The sequence below is a fragment of the Nematolebias whitei genome, chromosome 11 (assembly GCF_014905685.2).
Source record: "Nematolebias whitei isolate Nwh7 chromosome 11, NemWhi1, whole genome shotgun sequence".
NCBI lineage: Eukaryota > Metazoa > Chordata > Actinopteri > Cyprinodontiformes > Rivulidae > Nematolebias > Nematolebias whitei.
The window spans coordinates 24,196,524-24,220,571 of NC_056508.1; the positions used below are offsets into that span (position 1 = coordinate 24,196,524).

Consider the following 24,048-nt stretch of genomic DNA (forward strand, 5'->3'; position numbering starts at 1 on the left):
CTAGAAGCAGTGAAACACTAAGAAAAAGAACCAAAAGGCTAGCTAAGCACCAGAAAATGCAAACCGATAACAAAAGAAAAAATCTGGAAAATTATGAAAATGAAACTTAGACCAAGAAGTAGCAAAATATTAGCAAATATCTGGAAAAAAACTAGCTAAGAGTCAGAAGTAGCAACATGATAGCAAAATGCATGAAAAGAAAGTTTCGGGGCTCCGTGCCTGTGCTTGGGAGTCTGCAAAAAAAAAGTTTTTATTTTTTTTATTTTTTACAAGCACGTAGATGTTTAACAACCTGTCAAAATACACCAAAATGCAAGAAATCGCAGCTACTTTATTCAAAATTTTCTGGGGGAGGACCATCAGATACCCCACCCCACCCACTATTTGTGTTCCAGCATTGATGGGTCTACAAATTAAGCCCTGTTACTTGGTATAACTACTGCTGTTATGATTCTGTTTATGTAAAGCATATTATGTTTACTATTTTTTATTGTATCATTTTATTTATTATTTATTTTATTTTATTATTTTATATTTATTATATTCAATTATATTTCTATACCTGTTTTCTATTTGAAGTAGCAATACATTTATGTTCATTATGTGAATAGGTAAAGTTTTAAAGTGGTTTTTGATACTGTTAATTTTCTCAAAACTAATACTTGGAAGTTGAAATTAAAATTTTGTTAATTGCTTAAATGAAAAATACCCCATGTTTAAAAGTATAAAAATTGTACAAACACTATTAAAGAACAGGTCTTAAGTATTAATGTTACACAAATATTTCCATTGCATTAAAGAGACAAATTGAAGAAATGTATATAATAAACATGAGGGTTATGAGGGGGTCCCTGAAACAAAGTTTGAGAACCCCTGGCGTACAGGCAGAAGCTTGTTGTTCACATACCGTCCAGGAGAGTTTGAGATAGTTGGCTAATTCAAGACCAAGTGGGGGAGCCCAGATTCAGAGAACAATTATTTTGGGTCAGGCAGACTCTGCTTGATTTCTGTCTGCCTTCATAATTCTACTGGTACGTCTCGATGGCGACTCCAAACAGCCAAATTTTGTGGTCAATACTGCCGGGCTGAGGTTGTAGCTTCTCCAAGGTTGATTCCTTCCCGCCAGTGAGTTTCAGGAGCTGCAAGTGGCCTGAGATTCTCAGAAATCACATCCAGCTTACGGCTCAGATCACACAGCATCTGAGTCTGAGTGCTTATTGCTCGGCACATTCCTTCACACAAGCCAGGCAAGCCTTACAATGGCCAGAACAGCTGCCAACATTTTCTGCATTTGTCAATATGCTAGTTAACTGCCAACTCTAAAAAAGCAGAAATCCTGTTATTATAAATCCTATTATGTACGCATCTTCTACATCCTCAACTGACGATACTGACAGACACACAATCTTCCACTGCCCCCAGGAATCCATTGTGTATCCAGCCGCAAGTGTCCCGTCAGGGCAAAGGGGCTCTCCTTCGCCGTGTCTTCTCGTTGAGAAAATTTTATCACCTGTGTTGAGAGACTAGCTAACCAGATCCATAATTTACAATTCGGAAGATATGTAAAGAGAGGCTCCGAAAGGGTTTACAGGACAAAGAGCAAAGCAGGAGCAAAGCAGGAGCGGGAGGGGAAGCGTTTGTCTTCATTGAGAGCAAGCAGGAAAAAAATTTGAGCACTTAAAACAGCTAAGTGCTGTACAGCAGAAACAAACAAACAAAGCACACAGCAAAATAAATAAGCAAATGAAAAATAGATCAGAATTAAAGAAGATAATAACTAAATGGCTAACATAGAATACAGACAGGTTAAGAACAAATCACACTGTGTCAAAAGCCACAGAATATAAGTTTTTAAGGGTTTTAAGCAAGACTTTAAAACAGTGAGTGAGAGAGGGAGCCTGCCTGGCATGTAGTAGTAATTCATTCCACAGTCTTGGACCTGCAACAGGCCCTGTCACCTCTGAGTTTAAGATGGGTTCCTGGAACCAATAGAAGCATCTGATTCGTTGACCTCAGGGAGCGCTGTAGAACATATTGCTGCATCAGATCAGCAAGATAAGAGGGTGCAGAATTGTTTAGTGATTTAAAACACACACACACACTAATATATATATATATATATATATATGCAATATTTGTTTATTGCAAAAAGCCAGAGTTGATTATTTCACAGATTTTTGTTTTTATTATTATTTTTGTTGTTGTATGAGGTGTGTGAATTTCACAACTATGCTTGTATATTTAAGCAAGAAAATAAAGATTAAATTTAAACATGCAAAGACAGAATTGATAGGAACATCTAATAAACTCACATCCACAAGTCTGCCATAGATTTTCTGCTATTTTCTTTAAATGTGTTTTAGTGTAGATTCTCAGTTCTCCATGACATCCTATGGACAACTGGATTTCCTTTCTCTGTTTTTTAAAGATGTTTCTTAAAAGACCTTTCATCCAAAATCATTTAGTTCAGAAAATAAACTGGGAAAGTCAAAGTGCAGTTGTGGAAAATCCCAATTTATTATCAGAACTGCAGAAGGCTTTAGGGTGAGACTTCAGGAAACAAGAAAATGTCCTGTTATCTTTTTAAGTAGCAAACCTCTCCATTATATTATCAGACGTTCATCTTCATAACCTGCGTGTGTTGGCAGCAAATAAACACTTTTTTCGCAGCTGTCAAAACTTCAATCATTGCTCCACATGCATGATGATAGAAAGACTGTAACATCTATCAACGCTTTACAATTAAAGGCAAAAAACTAATGTCCAGGTTTAAAAATCTTTAGTTGTGGAAACATTTTAGAAGAACCAAAACATTACTAATAAAAAAAGATGTGCAGATTAAATCCTGTAACTTTGAGTGAATATTGCTATCATGTTGCATCTGTCAGCTTCAGCCTCACCCCACGCAGAGCAAAAGATTATGAGTAAGGCTAAAGTGCAGTTTAAAAAATGGGTTGAAATTTTGCCTGAACTGAAAGGGAATGACAACACAAGGAGGATAAAAGTGCAAAAAATACAACAATATAGGTGAAAAGCTCAAACTTTATATTTACTGGACACAATGAATTATTTTAATGTTCAGTTTCTACTCAAAGATCACAAACCGATCTTCATCCACTCCTTTGTCAGTCCCAGCAAAGCAAGAAAAGTCAGATTGGTCTATAATTTTATAGTAACAATTTAGATCTTTTGAAGTGGAGTTATTTTTATAGACTATGAATAACAAATACCTTGACTATTGTAGATAGCTGTATGAACATGAGTTTGAAGAAATGAAGTTTAATTTTGACTAATCTGTGAAGGACCAAAATGACAAAGCTTTATAGCAGTTTATGTGAATACTGTTTTGTGAAACAGTTTTTTAAACTAACAGTTTTTCTAACTAACTAACTAACCAACTAACTAACCAAGTTTATTTTAGACTAACCTGTATAAACAAAGGTTGACTTGAAAATTTGACAGTTATTCTCAGATTTATGATATACCTGCTGAAAGGGCCCCAGAAAGTGCTACAGCTAGCTGCTGCTGATGCCATTGGGCAAAGCAAAACACACAAATAAATGTGTCAGCACTCAGAACTCTCTTGAACAATCTGAACAGGTCTGATTTTTAAATCTCTGTAACAAAAATATATTTATTAGTGGAACAGTGCAAAGCAGCAACACAAAGCACATTCTGTGTCAGCAGTGTTTTCAGCTAAAGTTGACCTGTTTATTAGAGCACAAAATGTTATGCATTTCAAATTTTACCCCTACACCTAGGCCTGTCACAATAACAAATTTTGCTGGGTGATTAATTGCTTCAGAAATTATAGCGATAAACGATAATATTGTTTGAAATTTGACAATAATTAGTAATTATTGTCAAATTTAAGAAGAAAAGTTTGTTAATTTGTTTTGCGTCATGTACCTTTTTTCAAACACCGGATGCAGTAAAAGATTGTTTGAACCAAAGGATAGATAGTGAGGGAGCAAACAGCGTGTCTCTAAGAAAAATGGGAGGGAGGCCTCTTGACGTGACATGGGTCATCTCTCTTCGGTTCTCAAAATGGCGGACGAGGGGTGTGGTTTGAGCTCTTTATCATAGCCTTTTTCACACAAAGTTTTTACAAAATATCAGTAAACAAGTTCTCAGCTTCTTTTTGCAGAGAAAAACAACTTTTTATACGAAGGCACAGAAACCGTGAATTTTGGAGCTTCGACAAGACAAGAGTTTTTTTCTCTGAGGTCGGCCTGTTAGCTTAGCTAGTAGCTTAGCTTCTCAGATTAGCTGCTTTTAACGAAACAAAAATGCAATTTTGGATTGTTAAAATGGATTTTAAAGAGAAAGGAGGAAGGGGTCAGTGAAGAGCACCGGAGTTGAGCCTTTTGTCATCCAGTGTCTTCAGTAGAAAGAGAGAGACACGAAGAAACGATAAAGCCGATAAATTAAAATGAGGTTGATAATTTTAATTTATCATGCAATTAATTGATTTATTGTTTATTGCAACAGGCCTACCTACACCTGTTTGATCTAATTATACTTCTTCAAAAATCTGGAGCTCAGGTAGCCAGAGAGAGACAAACATTTCATCAGATTAGACAACAACAGACAGTAAAGATAAAATTATACCCACTGTCACAGTAAAGATGGAACGCGTTTGAAAGACTGGGTAAATCTTACTAAACTATTGATTCCACCAGTCTTATTATTTAATCTGTTTAAAGAAAAAGCTTTAATAAATGTTTAAGATATAAACATGTTGGTAGAAAGTTTGTTTGCCTACTGCAGATCTTAAAAAGTTTCAGTAAAATGAAAACAGTCTGTCAGTGACTTTAATTAGCTCAGTAATGAGAACTATATAAAGATTGCACATATGGGTACAAGTTAATTCAAATCAAATGAGTTCTACAGCTACAAATATCGACAAGATGCGACCCGTGTCTCAGTAGTTTCTTTTTGTTGGATCTCTGTAATCCAGAGAAGTGAAACCCTCTGAATAAATAAACCCGTTGACCTGTTCAGCTTTGGATGAAGATGTAGAGAGAGTCAAGGGAGTCATTATGTAAGACTTAGCTATGCTCTTACACAGTGTGGTAGCACACAGCCAGGATTTGTGTTTGAACAGCAGCAACTAATGTCTCCTGTTGAAGTATCCCCCAGTGAGGCAACTGTTGACAGCCTCATCTAGAAATTGGATTTCTAATTTTTATGAACGGATACCCCTGAATCTCTGCACGTTGTAAGAAAACAAACAGGCTTCTTTGTGTACTACTCCAAGAAAAACTAAACACACGTACTACCCACACACACAATCTTACTATGCACATATCTTTTATTATGTGAAAGCATTCCCATATACAGACGAGGTAATGAGATCAAGATATGAATCAAGCACCGCAGGTCAAAAATTGTGGACAAAACAAGAGATGAGACGGAAAAAGAAAGGCTGAAGTGGTCCTTTAGGACAACGTGTGAGGTGGTTTGTATTTAAAGTAGTGAGTCTTTAGAAGGTGAGAGGAAGAAGAGTGGGAGGAGGGAGAAAAATGAGAGTGGGAGATGTGGAAAACAGAGGAGGGCAGGGGTGAAAATAATCAAGATGAATGGGGTAAGGTGGACAGGAGGGGTGTGTGTGGGGAGAAACAGGTAGTTGCAGCTGGATTCTCCAACCTGAGCGGTGGCATGGGGGTGTCGAGTCACAGTGTAGGTGAGGGTCTATGTATAGACAAGCAAGGAGAGTGGGAGCTGCACTCCCGTGGCAGGTTCACATACAACGAGGCACGTTTCAGAACCATTTCCATCCATGTGTCGGAGATGCCCGCATCTTTTCACCATTTCATTTTCACTATTGTCTGTGAAAGAAGAGTGTGGGAGCGCACTGCGTCATCCCACCTCCAGTGTGTGACCCACCTGACTCCAGCTGACAAACAAAGATGTTTGCTGCTCTGTAGCATGAAGTGAAGTCAGTTTTTTTTTTTTAACTCCCCCAACCACTTCCACCAGCTCTTCCACAACCAGCCTCACTGGTTTTCCACCACTAAGATGTGAGTCTCCTGCTGCTTGGCAACAGTGCGGGCTGGCTGCCTGTGTGGGCGTTCGGCGCTGAGTGCCAGGCAAAAGCACAGGAAAGCACGAGGAGGGGCCGCAGTTACAGTTACAACTCGACTACACACCAGGTCACCTGCTGGGCCCTGTGAGTCTGTGTGTGCATGTGTGTGCACAGCAGAAAGGTGCTCCAATTCAACTGGATGACTCACCCAAATGAAGAACAATTAGAACTTCATTTAAAGGTGGCGTGGGTGGCACAGGAGGAGTGAAACATGAAAATGATATTCCTGTGGATCTCTGAAGGGAAACTCTGTAAAAGACTGAAATAGATCTCAGCTATGAAGCATGACTAACTACGGCCTCGACTTATCGGAGACGAACAACCTGTAACCTCCGATAAGCAAACTGTTTCGACGCTCATCTGTCTTCGATGCGTCCCCTACGTCCCCCTCGCGCCGCCACCCAAACCTGCTTCTGCCTTTCACCCTGCTCTTCTGCTCTCACTCCTACCCTCTCTTCACTTCTCTCTATCTCTCTATTCTGTGTCTCTCGCCCACAGAGTTCTTCACAGAAGAGCTCGCAGCGTTCCCACGGTAACCAGTATCCATATTCTGCTCTGAAGAACGCGCACGAGTGTTTGACAAACATCCCGCCTCAAAAGTGCCACTTAATCCGCATCGAAACGGAGGAGATGGAACAAAAGGGATGGTGTAACAGCTGGGGGAGACAAGAAGCGTGTTCATCAAAAGTCCGTTCTGAGCTGAACTCATGTTAAGTCAAGGCTGTGGAAAGTAGGGGTGCAGCAAGTGCTGCAGGACCCCAGAGCACATACATGTCCAACTATATAAAGAATCATTAGAACTGAAAGCCTAGTACTCCTTGATGGAAGGAATATCATCGACCGCCTCTTATGCCAGTTTTGGTATGTGATCATCTTTAGTTGAGAATAGACAGCTATGTGGCCATTTGGGTCCAACCCTGTAAAGAATGTTATGCACATCATACAAGTTCATTCTAAGAGTATGTTTTGAGAATGATTCTCAGCTACTACCACACCAAAATCTAGATCAATATTTGTAAAACTGTCTGAATTATACAACAAAGTCTATGCTCAATAATCCAGGTATAAAATCCAACATTTTTCAGTCAGGTCATCTGGACAGTTTATTTTTCTTTGTGCTGAAACGTTTCGCCTTCGATCCGGAAGGTTTCATCAGTCAAGGAAATATTATATCTGAATTATAGCCATTTTTGTGTTTACTAAGATTGATTGGCTACAGTTGTAGTCAATCAAATATTTTCCCCCCCCTAAAAGTTTAATTACAATCTGTCCATTTGTTCATGAGTTTTTGCTAACAGGCAGAGAGTGGACTAAAAGTTTACTGAAAATTTTGAAACAAGATCTTGCCTAATCTGTTAATGCTCTAAATATATTTTGGGAATCAGTCTCAGCTACTACCACAACAAAACTTAGCTTAATATCTGTAAAACTGACTGAGCAATTATAGCAATTTTTCAGGGTTTTTAAAGGTCAGTTGGCTGTGGCAGCCATCTTAAATCTAATTGACTACAAAGGTTAATCAGCTGTAACTTTACAGCTAATGATTCTCTCTTTTTTTTTTTAGCTTTGCTTTAAAGTTTAATTCTTGTTTTGTGATTTGTACATCTGTGGGTTAGAATAAAGTTGAACTAAAGGCTGCATGTCTTCTTTAAACATGTTTGAGGGAAATACTCCTGAGAGATCCAATAATTTTGTGTCTTTTTATGATTTTTCAGCTGAATTAACTTTAACAGATTATTTAATAGTCAAAGTGAAAACAGGATTTCATGATAAAGCCAGCACTGTTTATTTATTTTTTTTAATCTTCACTGGTAAAAAAAAATACATTCTTTATACAAACCAGATTCCAAAAAAGTTGGGACACTAAACAAATTGTGAATAAAAACTGAATGCAATGATGTGGAGGTGCCAACATCTAATATTTTATTCAGAATAGAACATAAATCACAGATCAAAGGTTTAAACTGAGAGAATGTATCATTTTAAGAGAAAAATCTGTTTCCAAATTTCATGGCGTCAACAAATCCCAAAAAAGTTGGGACAAGTCCATTTTTACCACTGTGTGGCATCCCCCCTTCTTCTTACAATACTCAACAGACGTCTGGGGACAGAGGAGACCAGTTTCTCAAGTTTAGAAATAGGAATGCTCTCCCATTCATGTCTAATACAGGCCTCTAACTGTTCAATCATCTTGGGCCTTCTTTGTCTCACCTTCCTCTTTATGATGCACCAAATGTTCTCTATAGGTGAAAGATCTGGACTGCAGTCTGGCCATTTCAGTACCCGGATCCTTCTCCTACATAGCCATGATGTTGTGATTGCTGCAGAATGTGGTCTGGCATTATTGTGTTGAAAAATGCAGGGTCTTCCCTGAAAGAGATGACGTCTAGATGGGAGCATATGTTGTTCTAGAACCTGAACATAGTTCTCTGCATTAATGGTGCCTTTCCAGACATGCAAGCTGCCCATGCCACAAGCGCTCATGCAACCCCATACCATCAGTAATGCAGGCTTCTGAACGGAGCGTTGAGAACAACTTGGGCTATCCTTGTCCTCTCTGGTCCGGATGACATGGCGTCCCAGTGTTCCATAAAGAACTTCAAATCGTGACTCATCTGACCACAGAACAGTCTTCCATTTTGCCACACTCCATTTTAAATGACCCCTGGCCCAGTGCAAACGTCTGAGCTTGTGGAGCTTGCTTAGAAATGGCTTCCTCTTTGCACTGTAGAGTTTCAGCTGGCAACGGCAGATGGCACGGTGGATTGTGTTCACTGACAATGCTTTCTGGAAGTATTCCTGAGCCCATTCTGTTATTTCCTTGACAGTGGCATTCCTGTTTGAGGTGCAGTGACGTTTAAGGGCCCGGAGATCATGAGCATCCAGTAGAGTTTTACGGCCTTGACCCTTACGCACAGCGACTGTTCCAGATTCTCTGAATCTTTTGATGATGTTATGCACGGTTGATGATGATAACTTAAAAGTCTTTGCTATTTTACGCTGGGTAACACCATTCTGGTATTGCTGCACTATCTTTCTGCGCAACAATGGTGGAATTGGTGATCCTCTTACCATCTTGGCTTCTGAGAGACACTGACACTCTGAGAAGCTCTTTTTATACCCAATCATGTTGTCAATTGACCTAATTAGTGTTAATTGGTCTTCCAGCTGTTCGTTGTATGCTCAATTTCCTTTTTCCAGCCACTTATTGCTACTTGTCCCAACTTTTTTGGGATTTGTTGACACTGTGAAATTTTGAATCAACATATTTTTCCTTTAAAATGTTATATTTACACAGATTAAACTTTTGATCTGTCATCTATGTTATATTACAAATAAAATATTGACATTTGCCATCTCCACATCATTGCATTCAGTTTTTATTCACAATTTGTTTAGTGTCCCAACTTTCTTGGAATCCGGTTTGTACATAAAATGTTTTTAAAAATCGTTTCCACCCTCCATCTCAGACCCTTCCCGGTCCGCCCGTCTGCCGGGATTGGGGTTCGGCTTTCATGAGCACGCAAGGCCGGGGTCCGGGCATTGGTCTTCTGCAAGTCAGCAGCTCGTATGATCCTCCGCGGTGACCAGCGAGCTCGGAGCCCGCAGAGCACGGAAGGCCGGGGTCCGGAGCCCGAGCCCCAATTCGACAGCACAGAGGATCTTCTGCGGTGACCAGCGGAGCTCGGAGCTGGGCAGATGACGCCCTGCACGACCTGAGGAGGATCCGGTGGAGATGACTGGCGGAGCTCCATCTAACTTGCTCTGAATTTTGTCGTCGGCCACCAAGCACAAAAATCACCTGCACTTCAGCATTAGACCACGGTGTTGTCATTATTGTATTTAAAATCTTTAAAATAGGTCCAGTCCCTCCTCAAGTTCGAGTACCGGTAATTGCAAATGGCGGATCTCGTGTTGAGAAAATTTTTCTCAAAGCCCCAGTGACTCCACCCCCTGACCAATCAGTGACCGACCATGTTCTAACGTTACGTTTTGGTGCCAGCTCGGCCCACTTGGAACCACAGAGAAAAGGGTTCTGAAAAAAGGGATCGGTTCTACGTACCGTTACTAGTGGAAAGGCCTTGAAACCGTGCCGAGCTGAGTCGAACCGTGCTGTACCGGTACTAATGCAAAAGCAGCATATGTCTCTCCAACATGTTGTGGCTCTTCCCCAGGGTCTCCTGCAGTCAGACATGCCTGAACCACCTCCACTGGCTCCTCTCGATGTGGAGGAGAGGCGGTTCTACTCTGAGTCTCTTCCAGATAAATTAACTTCTCACCCTATCTCTAAGAGTCCAGCTACCCTGCAGAGGAAAATCATTTCAACCACCTGTATCCACAATCTCATTCTCTCAATCACTACCCAGAGCTCGTGACCATAGGTGAGGGTAGGAACATAGACTGACCGGTAAACAGAGAGCTTTGTCTTACAACTCAACTCCCTCTTCACCAAAACAGACCGGCAAAGAGTCCACAGTACTGCAGATCGTGCACCAATCCATCTTTCAATCTCACGCTCCATTCTTCCCTCACCCATGAACAAAATCTCAAGATACTTGAACTCCTCCACTTGAGGCAGAACCTCACCCTTGACCTGAAGAGAGTAATCCTCCCTTTTCTGACTGAGGACCATGGCCTTAGATTTGGAGTTGCTGATTCTCATCCCAGCCACTTCACATTTGGCTGCGAACCACTCCATTGAGAGCTGAAGATCACGGCACGATGACGCCAACAGGACCACATCATCTGCAAACAGCAGAGATGAAATCCTGGGGCCATTGAACCGGAATCCCTCCAGCCCCTGACTGCACCGAAAAATTCTGTCCATAAAAGTTATGAACACACAAATGTGGCAAAACCATAATTGTCCACCTTTGTCTTTCACTGACATAAAAAAAAGAATAAAAACAGATTTTGTTAGTGTTACTTAAATTATAATATTTCAACAATACTAAGATTTGTAATTCAATTCAATTCAGTTTATTTATATAGTGTCAGGTCACAACAGAAATCGTCTCAGGGCACTTTACAAAAACATTCATATGTAAAAATAAGTTAACAGAAACATCCATATATAAAAATAGTAATTTAAGACTTTATCTGAGGAGCAGACTGCTTTGAATTTAACTCCATCGCAAAACTCTCATCTTGAGCAAGCATGAAGGCAACAATGGAAAGGAAACTCTCATGAGGAAGAAACCTTTAGCAGAAACAGTCTCAGGACAAGCGGCTATCTGCTTCGACTGGCTGGGTTTGAGAGGAAAAGATACAAATGGCAGGTCAAGAATCACATGTTAAGATAGAAATAGTATCAAATGAAAACTATTCAATTTTAGCAAATCATTTAAAGAAATGAGGTCTATTTGTCCTCTAGTAGTCTAAGCTTAAGATAGCATAACAAGCCAACCCTAATTATAGGATTTATCAAAAAGGAAAGTCTTAATCCCAGTCTTAAACTGGACAATGTGTCAGCCTCACAGACAGAAACTGGAAGTTGGTTCAACAAGAGAGGAGCCTGATAACTGAAAGATCTTCCTCCCATTCTGCTTTTGGAAACTCTAGGAACCACAAGTAAGCCTGCGGTCTGACAGCGGAGTGCTTGGTTAGGAAAATTTGGAACAATAAGATCTCTAATATAAAATGGATCTAGGTTGTTGAGAGCTTTGTAGGTTAGAAGTAGGATTTTGAATTCAATTTTGGATTTGACAGGGAGCCAATGGGGAGAAGCTAAAACTGGAGAGAGATGATCTCTCCCACTAACTCCAGTTAAGACTCTGGCAGCAGCATTTTGGATCAACTGAAGACGTTTTAAAGAAGTATTTGGACATCCAGATAATAAACCATTGCAATAGTCCAGTCTAGACCTGACAAATGCATGAACCAATTTTTCTGCATCATTTTTAGATAAGATGTTTCTATTTCTGTGATATTACGCAGGTGGAAGAAGGCGGTTCTAGTAACGTTTTTAATATGGGGGATAAAAGACATGTCCTGATCAAAAATAACACCAAGATTTTTAACATTAGAACTGGAGGCCAGATTAATGCCATCCAAGGAGGACGAAAGACTGAAAAATTTATTCCCAAGATGCTCAGGTCCAAAAACTAAAACCTCAGTCTTATCTGTGTTCAACAGCAGAAAATTTAGGGTCATCCATGTTTTTATGTCTTTAAGACATGCTTGTAGTCGGAGTAGCTGATTGGATTCACTGGGTTTCATGGACAAATATAACTGTGTATCATCAGCATAACAATGAAAAATTATCCCATGCCGTTTAATAACATTATCTAAAGGAATTAATGATGGAGTTCTAATACAGAAACCAGCGCTCTTATTGATAATGTGTGCAAAATCTTTAAATAATTTAAAACCTGTATAAAAAGGGGCAGATTAGTATGAGGTCATAAATAGTAGATTTATAGATACTGTCACTGTCTAAAATACTCAGCGTATACCTTACTGGTCCTCTTGACTTAAGACAACATGATCAGTGATCAATTCACTGCATGGTGTTATAATTTTTTCTTATGGGTGTTTAAGGTCTCAGAGCCCCCCCCCCCACCACCACCACCACACACACACACACACACACACACACACACACACACACACACACACACACACAGATGTATGTGCTCAACTACTGACTGAGCAGCAGCTTCTGCCCTCCTCACTAATGACAAACCAAGACCCCCTAATCCGAGTTCTCATTGACCACGGCTGGTTGTTGGAGCTCAGTGGTTATCTGCACACAGCTGTCCTGTATACAAAAATCAAAACGTAAAACAAAAGCAGAAAATTATGCTGCAAATATACAAATGACAAGAAGAGCTGAACAGAGAAGGAGGCAAGTTTCAGGATCAGGATGTAGGTGATAGGAAGCAGCAGGGAGGTGGAGGAGCAGGACAAACGAAATGTAATAATGCAACTGTCTTGAGGCCAGCTTCACCCCCACCACTTTTTTTTTTTTTTGGTTTCCACAGCAACTATAATGTGTCTTTCACAACCCTCCCGCTCCAAGAACATTTCACTTACAGTGAAAAAGCTTTACATCACAGCTATCACAGCTATTCACTTGTTTTCTCACCGCTTAGGATAAACGCAGACAGACAAGTGATGAAACTACATAATGAGCAGAAAACATTTGCCGCCTCAAACTCAAGTGCGGAGCGTGTCGGAGATGCTAAAACTGAGCAATTCACCAAGAATTTCCAAGTCATTCAAGAAGCTCGTCTGTCTGCTCAAATGACATCTTCTATTTTGGGCCTTCGTCTCCTTTTTAGCTGTAAATTTACCAGTCGCTGCCAAAAAATAAGCAAAGCCCTCACAGTTTGGACGACATGACACTGTTCTGACAAAATAAATCAAACTGAAAACATTATTAGCTCATCTGTGGCATGTATAATTATTTAGAAACAAAAATCTGTGGACACTAGAATTTGGAGATATTTGAAAAAAGTGCATTGACGGTAAATGTATGCTAAACACAAATGAACATAAATACCAATTTTATTTCTTTGCAGGCACAGCATGAAGTGCCATAAACACTCACTTTGCTAAAAGGCAAAACGAACCACCCACATATATTCCTCCCACACACACACACCCACAAATGCATACACACACACATACATCCATCATTTAAATTTACGTCAAGCTAAACTGCATCACTGGGATCATTAACGCCATTGTGATATTTTCATTTTTTGGCAAACAATAAATCAAATATGCAAAAAGTGAAAACCAGAGAAATCATCAGATCCACCGTGTGTGTGTGTGTGTTTCTTCTGGAAAATGATGGAGTACTCTGACTATTCCTCCCATCACATCCTCACGAGATGTTTGCAGCAGGTCAGAACGAGCTCCTCTGAGTTTACCCACACATTAGCTTGGGGCAAGTTTTCTTTCTCCATACTTGCACCAAAGCTACAACAGGAAATATAAGTACGAGTCAATAAGCTTCAATTAAAGCCTTCAAAATAATATTCAGCCTGCAACAGTAGCAGGTTTCAGTTAAATGCAGGAAGGGAACATAAGCCATTGAGCTCAGAGTTGAAGAGAAAAAGAATAGCACCTAAGCTAATTTCTGCAGCTTCTCTGAGTCATATCTGCAGCAGTGGGAAACAGAACCAGCGAGGGGGGAGAGAGGGTGAGTGTACATACCGTACGTGGGTATGTGAGTGAAAGCGTGAAAGATTGAAGTGGGGGGGAAGGGAAGGGGACAGAGGGTCACTTGGAGACAAAAATTGAGACAAACCAAAACTAAAGCTAAAGCCCATAACCGAATTATTGAAACAAAATGAATGTTGAAGACTTGTCAAGAGAGTCCAGCTTGATAAGAGATGGAAGGAGGGATGAAAGATTACACAAACTCCCACTGTGACAGTCAGGCAGGAGAAAAAGAACAGATTCCTTTTGTTTTTCTTCTTTTTTCCACATTATGTAATAACACTCCTCTAAGCATCAACTCCTCTGGACTTTAAGTCAAGTCTCTTCCCCTACAACACCAACACCAGGGTCATTGTAGCTGCATAGAAACATTCAGGTCATGTGGGAACAAAAAAAAGATGTACAGCATGTGGCAGATGTGGCAGTCATTATTAATTGGGTTGGCTCCAAAAGTAAATCAGTTGTAGTTTTACATCTTGTGATTACTTTCTAAAAGTTTCATTAAAATCAATGCAGTGGTTCATGAGGGATTTTGAGGACTGATACATGCCCCCCCCCCCCACACACACACACACAATCTTTAATGTTCGCTTTTGCCATTTTACAATAAGCAATAATTATCCTCTAGTCACAATAGTTCATCTCTTGTGTCTTCTGCAGCCTTAACACCGCACATTATATAAAGAAGCACGTGCCCTCCCCAAAATAACAACAACAAAACATCTGCTGCACAAGTGCCCTCAACTCTGCTGCTTCTTCAGGGAAGGACTCGACATCAAATATCATTGCAGCCCCAGGGGCTGCAGACTCCCATTGTTCACACTGCCATTAACAGCACAGGAGGGATGTAACGGAGGCGGGCGGGGGGAGCATTTGGGACAGCTGTTTATAACGCACCGCTGGGAGAAGGACGACTATGCCGCTCTGTTTTGATGCAGCTCCTACAGGCATGACTAATAAAACGCAGACTGAAAGCAGGACTGAGGGTTACGTGAGCCACAGATCACAGAGGAGGAGGACTCCAGCTGGAGGAAGTCAAACTAATTGGACAAAAACAAAAGCGCCCCCCCCCCCCCCCCCTCCATTCGCCTGTTGACAGATGGCGTGTCAGTGTGTGTGTTCCACCTTTTTCTCTTTTAGACCAAGGCATGCTGAGTAAGGTCGCCCCGTCACTTTCCTCCCCCGTGTCATCTTCCACATCATCTTTCTGTCTCTTCCCTCTGATCTGAGCTGCATTTAGCGCGCCGGTGCAGAAGTTTGTGTTTCTGTCTCAGATCCATTATTAGACGGGGGAGAGGACTGTCACTGACCGGAGCTAACGGGCTTCTTTGGGCGAGGCTGAGTCACAGCCAGACGGGGACAATATGGCTTGAGTGCACGACTCTATATTAAATGTGACACTCAATAGGATATGCTCGTCTGAGCCAGGTTCCAAAGTCAGTCACAACTGCTGCAAACAATTTACAAGGAAGGATCAGGAAGATTTGCAGTAGCTGTTCATTACTGCATTCAACGCCCCCATAAATAACTAATATGTGCTTCTGCCTAATGACTAAGTCCTCTCTAGGGAGGCGGGAGAAAAAAGACAGCTTTAATCGATCAGGGATTTGGGTAAATCTGAACCGATCAGTGAAAAGAGGACTGGGACGATAAGAAAACAAGACGGTGAACAGGATCCTTTTATGACTGCTGAGATGATTGTGCTCGGAGAAATGCCTTTTTAAAAGAGCGCAACAGTTTATTTCACCGTGTTCTTTTTCCACATGAATTCCTGCCTACTCACAGGGCTCACTGCTTCCAGAACAAAAGCCGGCTCCATCCCAGGGTGTGTGGTTAAAGTAAAAAGCAAGGACAGATGCTTGTGCTGTCCGCCAAAGCTGCGTTTGCCGTGATCTGGATTCAGGTCAGCTTTAAGTTAGAACGCCGAAAACGAAACAAACTTATTTGCTGTTAGAAGTTTACTACAGTCATGATGGACTTGAATGTTAAAATTATTTGGGACTTTAAAAGATTTATTTGAACTATTTACAGAGGGAACACAGCATGCAACTTCAAGGATTTTTAAAACCATGTGCACAGGTTTGAATTTATTGTGATTTAATTCTACATCATACAGGGTCAGATTATAACATCCGTGCATCCCAACTAATATTTGGTTTAATGGCTCTTAGTTGTTTGCACATTGACCACACATTTGTCTCCATCAACAGGCTTCTGGTGTTACAGTCTGGACTTTTGACCACTCTCCTTAGCAGAACTGGAAGAGTTCATTTAACGTAGTTGGTTCTCTGGCACAGACCCATTTTTTTTAAACATAATCCATAATTTTGTTTGTAAATTACAACTGGTTCTCAAACGTTTTACCTGGTAAAATGAAGGTCAAATAAAATAAATTAATAAAAAAATGAACAGGGTTGATGTCGGGGCTTTGGGAAGTCCATTTCAGAAGCTTAATTTCAGCTGATTTATCCATGCAGCCATGATGCGTTTGGTGTCGTTCTCCTGTTGGAACACCCATTTGTGTTTCAGCCATCTAGCTGTCGACTTGAGGTGACGTTGATTAATTAGTCCCGCTTCATTTACTCTTCCATCCACTTTGTGCACCAGTACCACAGCATGATGCTACCACCACCATGCTTTACAATTAGTACAGTGCTTTTAGTTTTGAATGCCTCACCTTGATGCCTTCAAACACACTTTGTGTTATTGTGGCCCAGTAGTTCAATCTTTTGGAACCCTCTCACTTTACGTTGATGTAAAATAGGCCTGACTGTGGACAGATACACCAGTGAGAGGCCTCCACTTCATGACAAGCCTGAGCCTCAGCCATACTTGGGCTGTTCCTGAATATCTTAATGTTCTGAATATTGGTCAATCCTTTGTACACTGGCAAAGAGAAACAATCAGCTGCAGTCAATCAATATCCAGTTAAATTACACCCTAGACCCTTCAGCGCCACTTATGAAGCGATTCAGGTGACTCTGTGTACAGTATATACTTGAAGCTGTATGGATTAGAGAAAATCCACAATAAATTCAAACTTGAGTGCCCGATTCTTTTTTTAAACTCTTTGAAGTTGTGTGTTGAGTAATTATTCCAACATGGAAAAAGAGCAGTTCAAATAAATCACTAAAAGTAAAAAAAATAACGTGTGGACATATACTTCTGTCTGCAACTGTTGCAAGACCCCACGGCCCCGAGTGCAAAGTGAAGAAGATAACAAACAAACAAACAAGTAAATAATTAGTAATAATTAATAAGTAGTTTAGAAAATAATGGGAGGATATTTTAAACAAGGACAACTTTTCTGGTCCGGTAAGCTCATAAAACTATTAAAAAAGACCCATACCCCGAATCCTGAACTTCTCCTGACAGAAATCACACTTACACACAACTCACGTGGTAAGAATCCTCTAACAAACTAGACTCTCTGCAGGCAGGGTTGAAGAAAATATGCCGAACCCTTTAAAGTTAACCCAGAATCCACCAGCCTTAGGTACAAAGTATAACTCAATATGATCATGAAGAAAATCCCTGCTCTAAGCTTTAGTCCCTTTAGAATAACCGATTTTGTAGTTTTCAACATGGGGTCAGTGGTGACACGACAGAAACAAACCCACAGAGCTGATCTGACACATGCCATCACATCTCTCCCATTTATCAGTTCAGTTACTGATGATTTTTGCAAATTATGGCAGAGAAAACACCGGATGATGTCAAACGTTGTAGTGTCAATGCACTGAAGGACTTTTGACGAGCAAGGGGTCTGAAATGCAGCAAACTGGGGAAGGAGGAACTGGTGCCCCCACCGTATGCTGCCTGCGCAATGAAGCTTTTGGTAAAAATATAGTTTTGTGACAAATTTGTTATTCATGATTTTGAGTTGCATCATTTTATACAATTATCAATAAAATATAAATATTGCTTTAATTGCTGTTTAGCCCATCAGTTCAGTTTGAAATGTATTCTTCTAATCTCCACTTACCCAGAAAGAAAACTGAGCAAGTCACGAGATATTAAAAATATCTGATTATTTCAGGCTGGCCGCCTACCATATTACTAGATACAGCAACTGGTTGGGACTTATGCTCATGTACTAACTACCAAAAGATTAATAGCTCAAAGGTATAAATGAACAATCTCACTTATGATCTTAAAGGAAAGTTGAACACAAATCAGTTTTGAGCAAATAGGCCGGGTCTGTAAAACGGTATATCGGTTATATCTGTTGAATATGTTTAATTCCACTGGCGTTTGACCCGGAAGAGTTAGGTGAAGCTTTGCACAAGCGCACTCATAACTCGACTGTTCCTGCACTCAGCCTGTGGGCTCAGTGTATAATGTTGTGTCATATTGTGACAGATTGTGTTGTAATCTTAGTGTATAATTGTTCCGTCATATTTGAGGTATCATGAAGACTGCGCTCATCTTCGTGATTCAGAGCTTCTTAAGCCGGATCGCTGACACGGTGCGGTAAAATGTGAAAGCTGAAAGTGAGAAGTGGACTTACTTTCTGCGTAAGGTGGAACTGGTGTTGGTGTCTGTGCTGTCGGTGCGTTCCAGCCGGTCTCGCTCTGCGTTGGTGGAGCCGCAGGAGAGGCCTCGGGTCAGCCTAGGGTGTCCCCTCCTCTCCCTGCTGGGTCCCGGGGTTGTGGTTGACCCGATTGTCACCTGAGATGCGGAGGTGCTTGCATTCCCCGTGTTGCTGCCACCACCATGATGGATGGGGAGCGTCAGGGGCTGATTGTGGTTCTGCTCGGGCGTTTCTGACCCAGTGGTATGTGGGCCACGTGCCTCATGCCTGAGATCCTGATTCTCCTGGCTGACCCTGTCCAGCTGGCCCTCCAGCTCCTCGATGCGCCGGCGCTGCGTCTCCAGGAGCTTGGCCTGGCTCTCGATGATGTTGTTGAGCTCCAGGAGGTACTCCACGGCCCGGTTGGGGCTTTCTGGGCTGGACTCCATGGTGAGCGTGTGCTGACCACCACCAGCTACAGTTTTGACCCCACAGGGTCAAGATCCACCCTCCCCACCAGCCCTGATGAGTTGGGGGGAGGGAGGGACGAACGAAGACTACTGAATGTGACCTCTAGACTTTTGTTGTTCAGAAACAGGAAGTCACAAATGAGAAGGGGCAACGAGTTTCAAAATGACTACATCTCCCTAGGGATGAGGGCAAAAATGAGCATTATGATAGCATCTTAGTAGAGGACGCAAACTTTGCAAAGCCTTGAACACATTTCAGAGTTCAGAAAGGAGCTGACGACTGAGAGGATTTTCTGATTCCTTGACATTTTTGCTTCAGCATGGAGCAGGTCAGGAGTGTGAGGCACCATGACTGACACTTTAAGAGCTCAAGGATCCACTTTTAAAAAAAGAAACATTTCCCCAAAATCTTTAGAGGCTCGACTAAATCCCAAGTCCTCTTTTTAAGGCGCTCCTCCTCCTCGTGCTCCAGGGGAAGGGGGTGACGGGGAGGTGATGATGGTTTTGATTTATCACTTATCACTTACCAGGCGCTGTCAGTCATTACATAACACAGAAAACGCTTCTCCCTCCGACGCTGAACGTCCCCGCAGCCCGTCATGTCGCCTTCAACCCATGTTTCCGCGTCTTTAAGGCGAGCAGAGGTTAAAGTTCATGTCCCAAGTCCAGAGGCTCCCCTCCGCCAGCCGCCAAAACTACATCCCGGAGATTTAACTTCACATCCGAAAGTGCGCGTTTCTTTCATCCGAGAACATTTCTGTTTCCCTTCAGGTTAACAAAAAATAAAAATAATAAAAAATTTGAACTGTTCTTTACTATAAAAAGTTGCCACCCAACAACTACCCGGACTATATTTTCTCAGGGGTCGTGCCCGAATCTTTAAAACTGCACTTTTGTCTTTTGCCGCCTTCGACACTAATCTGAAACGGGTCTAAATGAACTAGTAGGGCCCGGTTCTACTTATCTGGACTTCGGCCGGTTCGGGTCTTGAGTCTGAGCGCGGGCCGGTGATTTTCCTCCGAGGTGGCGCAGAGGGAGAGAGAAGGTGCGCGTGAAGGATGAACTGCAGAGGAGCGCGCGCGGCTTCTTCTTCTCACGAGCGCATGAACCGTCAAAATCCTAATATGGTCAAGTCACGTCGACGACAAGTAACTTCCGTAACATACTTTCACAATAAAAGCCTAACTGCGAAGATCATTGGATTTTAATGAAAAATCTGTTTTGACGCTTGATGACAGGCGAGACATGTGAATGTTTCTGCAAACAAAACAAGACTGCTCAGTCAGTATTAGGAAACCCACGCAGAAAACAGACTGAAGAGTGCACTCAACATAGAAAATCGCATGTAAAATGAAAGAAAAGTAAAGTAAATTTGATACTTTTTGGAATATCTTGTTCTTGGGTTGTTTTGATGTATTTTCTGATTGTTTTACTTATTTGTTTATTTTGCTTTTTATGTGAACAGTTTTTTTCACTTTTCGATGTTTTCACAATCGTTTTGTGTTATTTTAGCCATTCATATATCAAAACCTTCAGCCACTCAGGAGCATTAGTCTTTTGCTACTTTTAGCTTTTAGCTCAACTACTTTTAGTTTTAGCTAACACTTTGCTGCTTTTATAACATTTTATGACAGTTAGCTTTTAGCTAGTCTTGCTATTAACTTCTTGGCAGTGTTCCTGATTTCAGCTTTGAATTCAATTCAGTTTATATATATATATATATATATAGAACCAAGTCACAACAGAAGTCTTCTCAGGACACTGAACAGAAACATTCATATATAAAAATAACAATTTAACATTATTTATCTGAGGAGCAGACTACTTTGAATTTAACTCAGTCGCTGAACTCTCATCTTGAGCAAGCATGAAGGCGACAGTGGAAAGGAAAAACTCCCTCATGAGGAAGAAACCTTTAGCAGAACCAGACTCAGGACAAGCGTCCATCTGCTTCGACCTGCTGGGTTTGAGAGGAACAGATACACAATGGCAGGCCAAGAATCACGTTACAACAGAAATAGTATCAAACGAAAACTATTCAATTTTAATAATTCATTTGAGCGGGCAGCACGGTGACGCAACTGGTAGAGCTGCTGCCTCTCAGCGAGAAGGTCCTTGGTTCAAACCCCGGTCCAGGTGCCTTCTGGGTGGAGTTTGCATGTTCTCTCCATGCGTGCGTGGGTTTTCTCCGGGTGCTCCGGTTTCCTCCCACAGACCAAAAACATGCATGTTAGGCTGATTGATAACTCTAAATTGTCCCTAGGTGTGAGTGAGAGAGTGAATGGTTGTTTGTCTCGTTTGTCTCTATGTGTCCCTGTGATGGACTTGCGACCTGTCCAGGGTGTACCCCGCCCCTCGCACAGTGATTGCTGGACATGGGCACCAGCGACCCCCGTGACCCAAAATGGAATAAACGGGTAAAGAAAATGGATGGATGGATGGATAATTCATTTGAGCTAATGTTTTAGTACTTTTAGCTTGTAGATTCGTATTTTGCTTCTTTTGGTTTGTAGCAAGTGTTTTGTTTGTTTTAGCCTTTTGCTGCTTTTAACTCCTTTCTGCTGTTTTGCTATTTTGATGCTTTTAGCTAGCCTTTTGCTGGGTTTGGCTCAGACTATATCTAGTTTTGCTTCATTTAGCTTTTAGCTACCGTTCTGCTACTTAACCACTCCGTTTTAGCTTCTTTTGCAAATTTCAGCAGTCATTCAGCTCATATAGTATCCACAATGCATTTTCACCCAAAAATTGTTTTGTGTTTTTCTTTATTCTTATTTTCTTCTCTGTGTTTGTTGAAGATCCCTGTTTGGGTATTTGTGTGAAACACTTGTTCCGTTTTTGCCCTTACTGCTGCGTTTGTGCTTCAGGAATAACTCAGTTCACATCAAAAATCTTAACTGTTTCTGATGTGGAGCTTACATTTTAAAGCAACACTGTACTACAAAAAGCAACAAGTAAAAACCCTCACATCTGCTATAAACTCCCTGAAATACTGCCAAACAACAAAAGAAGATTCCACGTTTTGTTTTATTGTGTTTGTCCTAATTTAAAGCATATCTCTTTCTGTGAGCAATAAAGCCAAAGTTCAAACCTTTGAAGGTAAAATAGATCTAAAACTTTTGCACATACGAGCACTTTGACAGATGTTTATTTTGAAACCTGATGCTGTCACTGCAGCTTGATGAGCTTCAGTCCAGCTGCTGTTGGCTGCAGATCCCTCCACAGTTAAATCACCTAAACTTACATCTAGATCGGTTTTGATTCGAGTGTGCTCCTCAGAGGCTTCCATCTTTTTTGTTGTCTATTTATTTCTGCATTTTGCACCTGAGCTGACTCGAACAGAAGGATGCTGCTCATAAACAACAGGAGAGGGAAACAGGCCTCAGAGCGGTGTGTTATTTTTAGAGGCAGCGCTTAAGAGCTCATATGTGCAAACTGAAACGCTGGTAAATTCTCCTGCTCCTTTCCAAGACCCTCACTGTTTCGATTTCTGCTCCGGATGGAAAACACCAGTGATGCTGAGAGCTGGTTTTGATAACTGATCTGTGTAAAATAATCAGATGGAAGTTATTTACCTGGATCACTAAACATATCGTGATTGATCAGTCATTTAGTGTCCACCTCATCTACAATCTGTAAACACACATAGCTGCAGTACAGACACACCTCACCCTGTCAAAATACCATCTCATGTACTTTTAAAAGTACAATCTGTATTTTTGCTGCCACCTTCTGTCCATTAATGTGGCTCTCACTGGCATTCAAAGAAGCAATGACTGAAAAACATCCAAGACCACTGGAGGAATGTAGCTCAGCACTTTATTTGCACTTTACAGTTTATCTAAACATTCATTCTTAAAAAAATAAAATAAAATAAATTACAAAACAAGTCTTACACATGAGCTACCAATGTCCGGTCATTACAGGGTGGAGAATACAGTATACAGTATATTTGTACTCATTTGTAACAAGAGAAGTGGACGTGCCAAGCTATCTGATTCCTTCTGAGGGCACAGCTAGAAAAATAAAATAAAGTGTAACAAACAACAGTTTGAGTCTCCCAGTGCTGCTGTAATAACTTAATATTGCTTTTGATGTTTAAATAATGCAAGTTCACTTTGAGTGATGAAAATGGTCTTGTTGTTGCCTATCCTCCTAATGGCTTATCTATAGAGCAAAGTATCAGAAAACCTGAGTATATTGAAAGATTTCATAGAAAAATAACATCTCACAGTATGCGTTCAACTTTATTCCTATGAGTTTTGATCATAAGAGGAGTTTATTTAAAAGAGGGCAACATAAAAAATATGTGCTACCTTATCAGATATTCTGAAGATTTTCCTTGTTTGAAATTTCTTACGTTTGGCATGGCTGGAATTACTTGACGGCCCACCATCTCTCGTGTTGGACGTCTCAGAGCAAATGATTTTTACAGTAAGAAAGAATGTCAGTGGTTAAGATGAAATGGTTTGTTACCAAGGCAACGGTACGTGGCACGATGGGCACAGCACTCTCTGGAATCTAGATGGTTGGATTCCAACCCCACATACACAACATTAACAGTACTGGAAATATGCACGTCTGGCGCATACCTTTTTGGCATCTTTTGCTGATTTCTTTTGTATAAGGGAGCATCGGAAACACGCTCAAGCAGCGTTTTTACAAAACATTCATATATGGAATTGACAGGTCCTAGATTTGTTTTTGTTTACATGTTGAGCTGGGAATCAAATTTCACACTACTCATCAATATATATTATTAACATATAATTTAAACACACACACCTAAATATATATAGCTGACGGCAACT

General features: G+C 40.9%; 1 protein-coding gene across 1 annotated transcript in view; it reads right to left on the bottom strand.

The window, feature by feature from the left end:
- iqsec2b (IQ motif and Sec7 domain ArfGEF 2b) overlaps nt 1-19,219 on the bottom strand; it is a 66,150-nt gene extending 46,931 nt beyond the window's left edge. The window contains exon 1 of the mRNA XM_037684797.1: nt 18,768-19,219. Coding sequence (XP_037540725.1) covers nt 18,768-19,219 — 452 coding nt within the window. The remainder of the gene's footprint in view (nt 1-18,767) is intronic.
- Nucleotides 19,220-24,048: the final 4,829 nt, after the last annotated feature.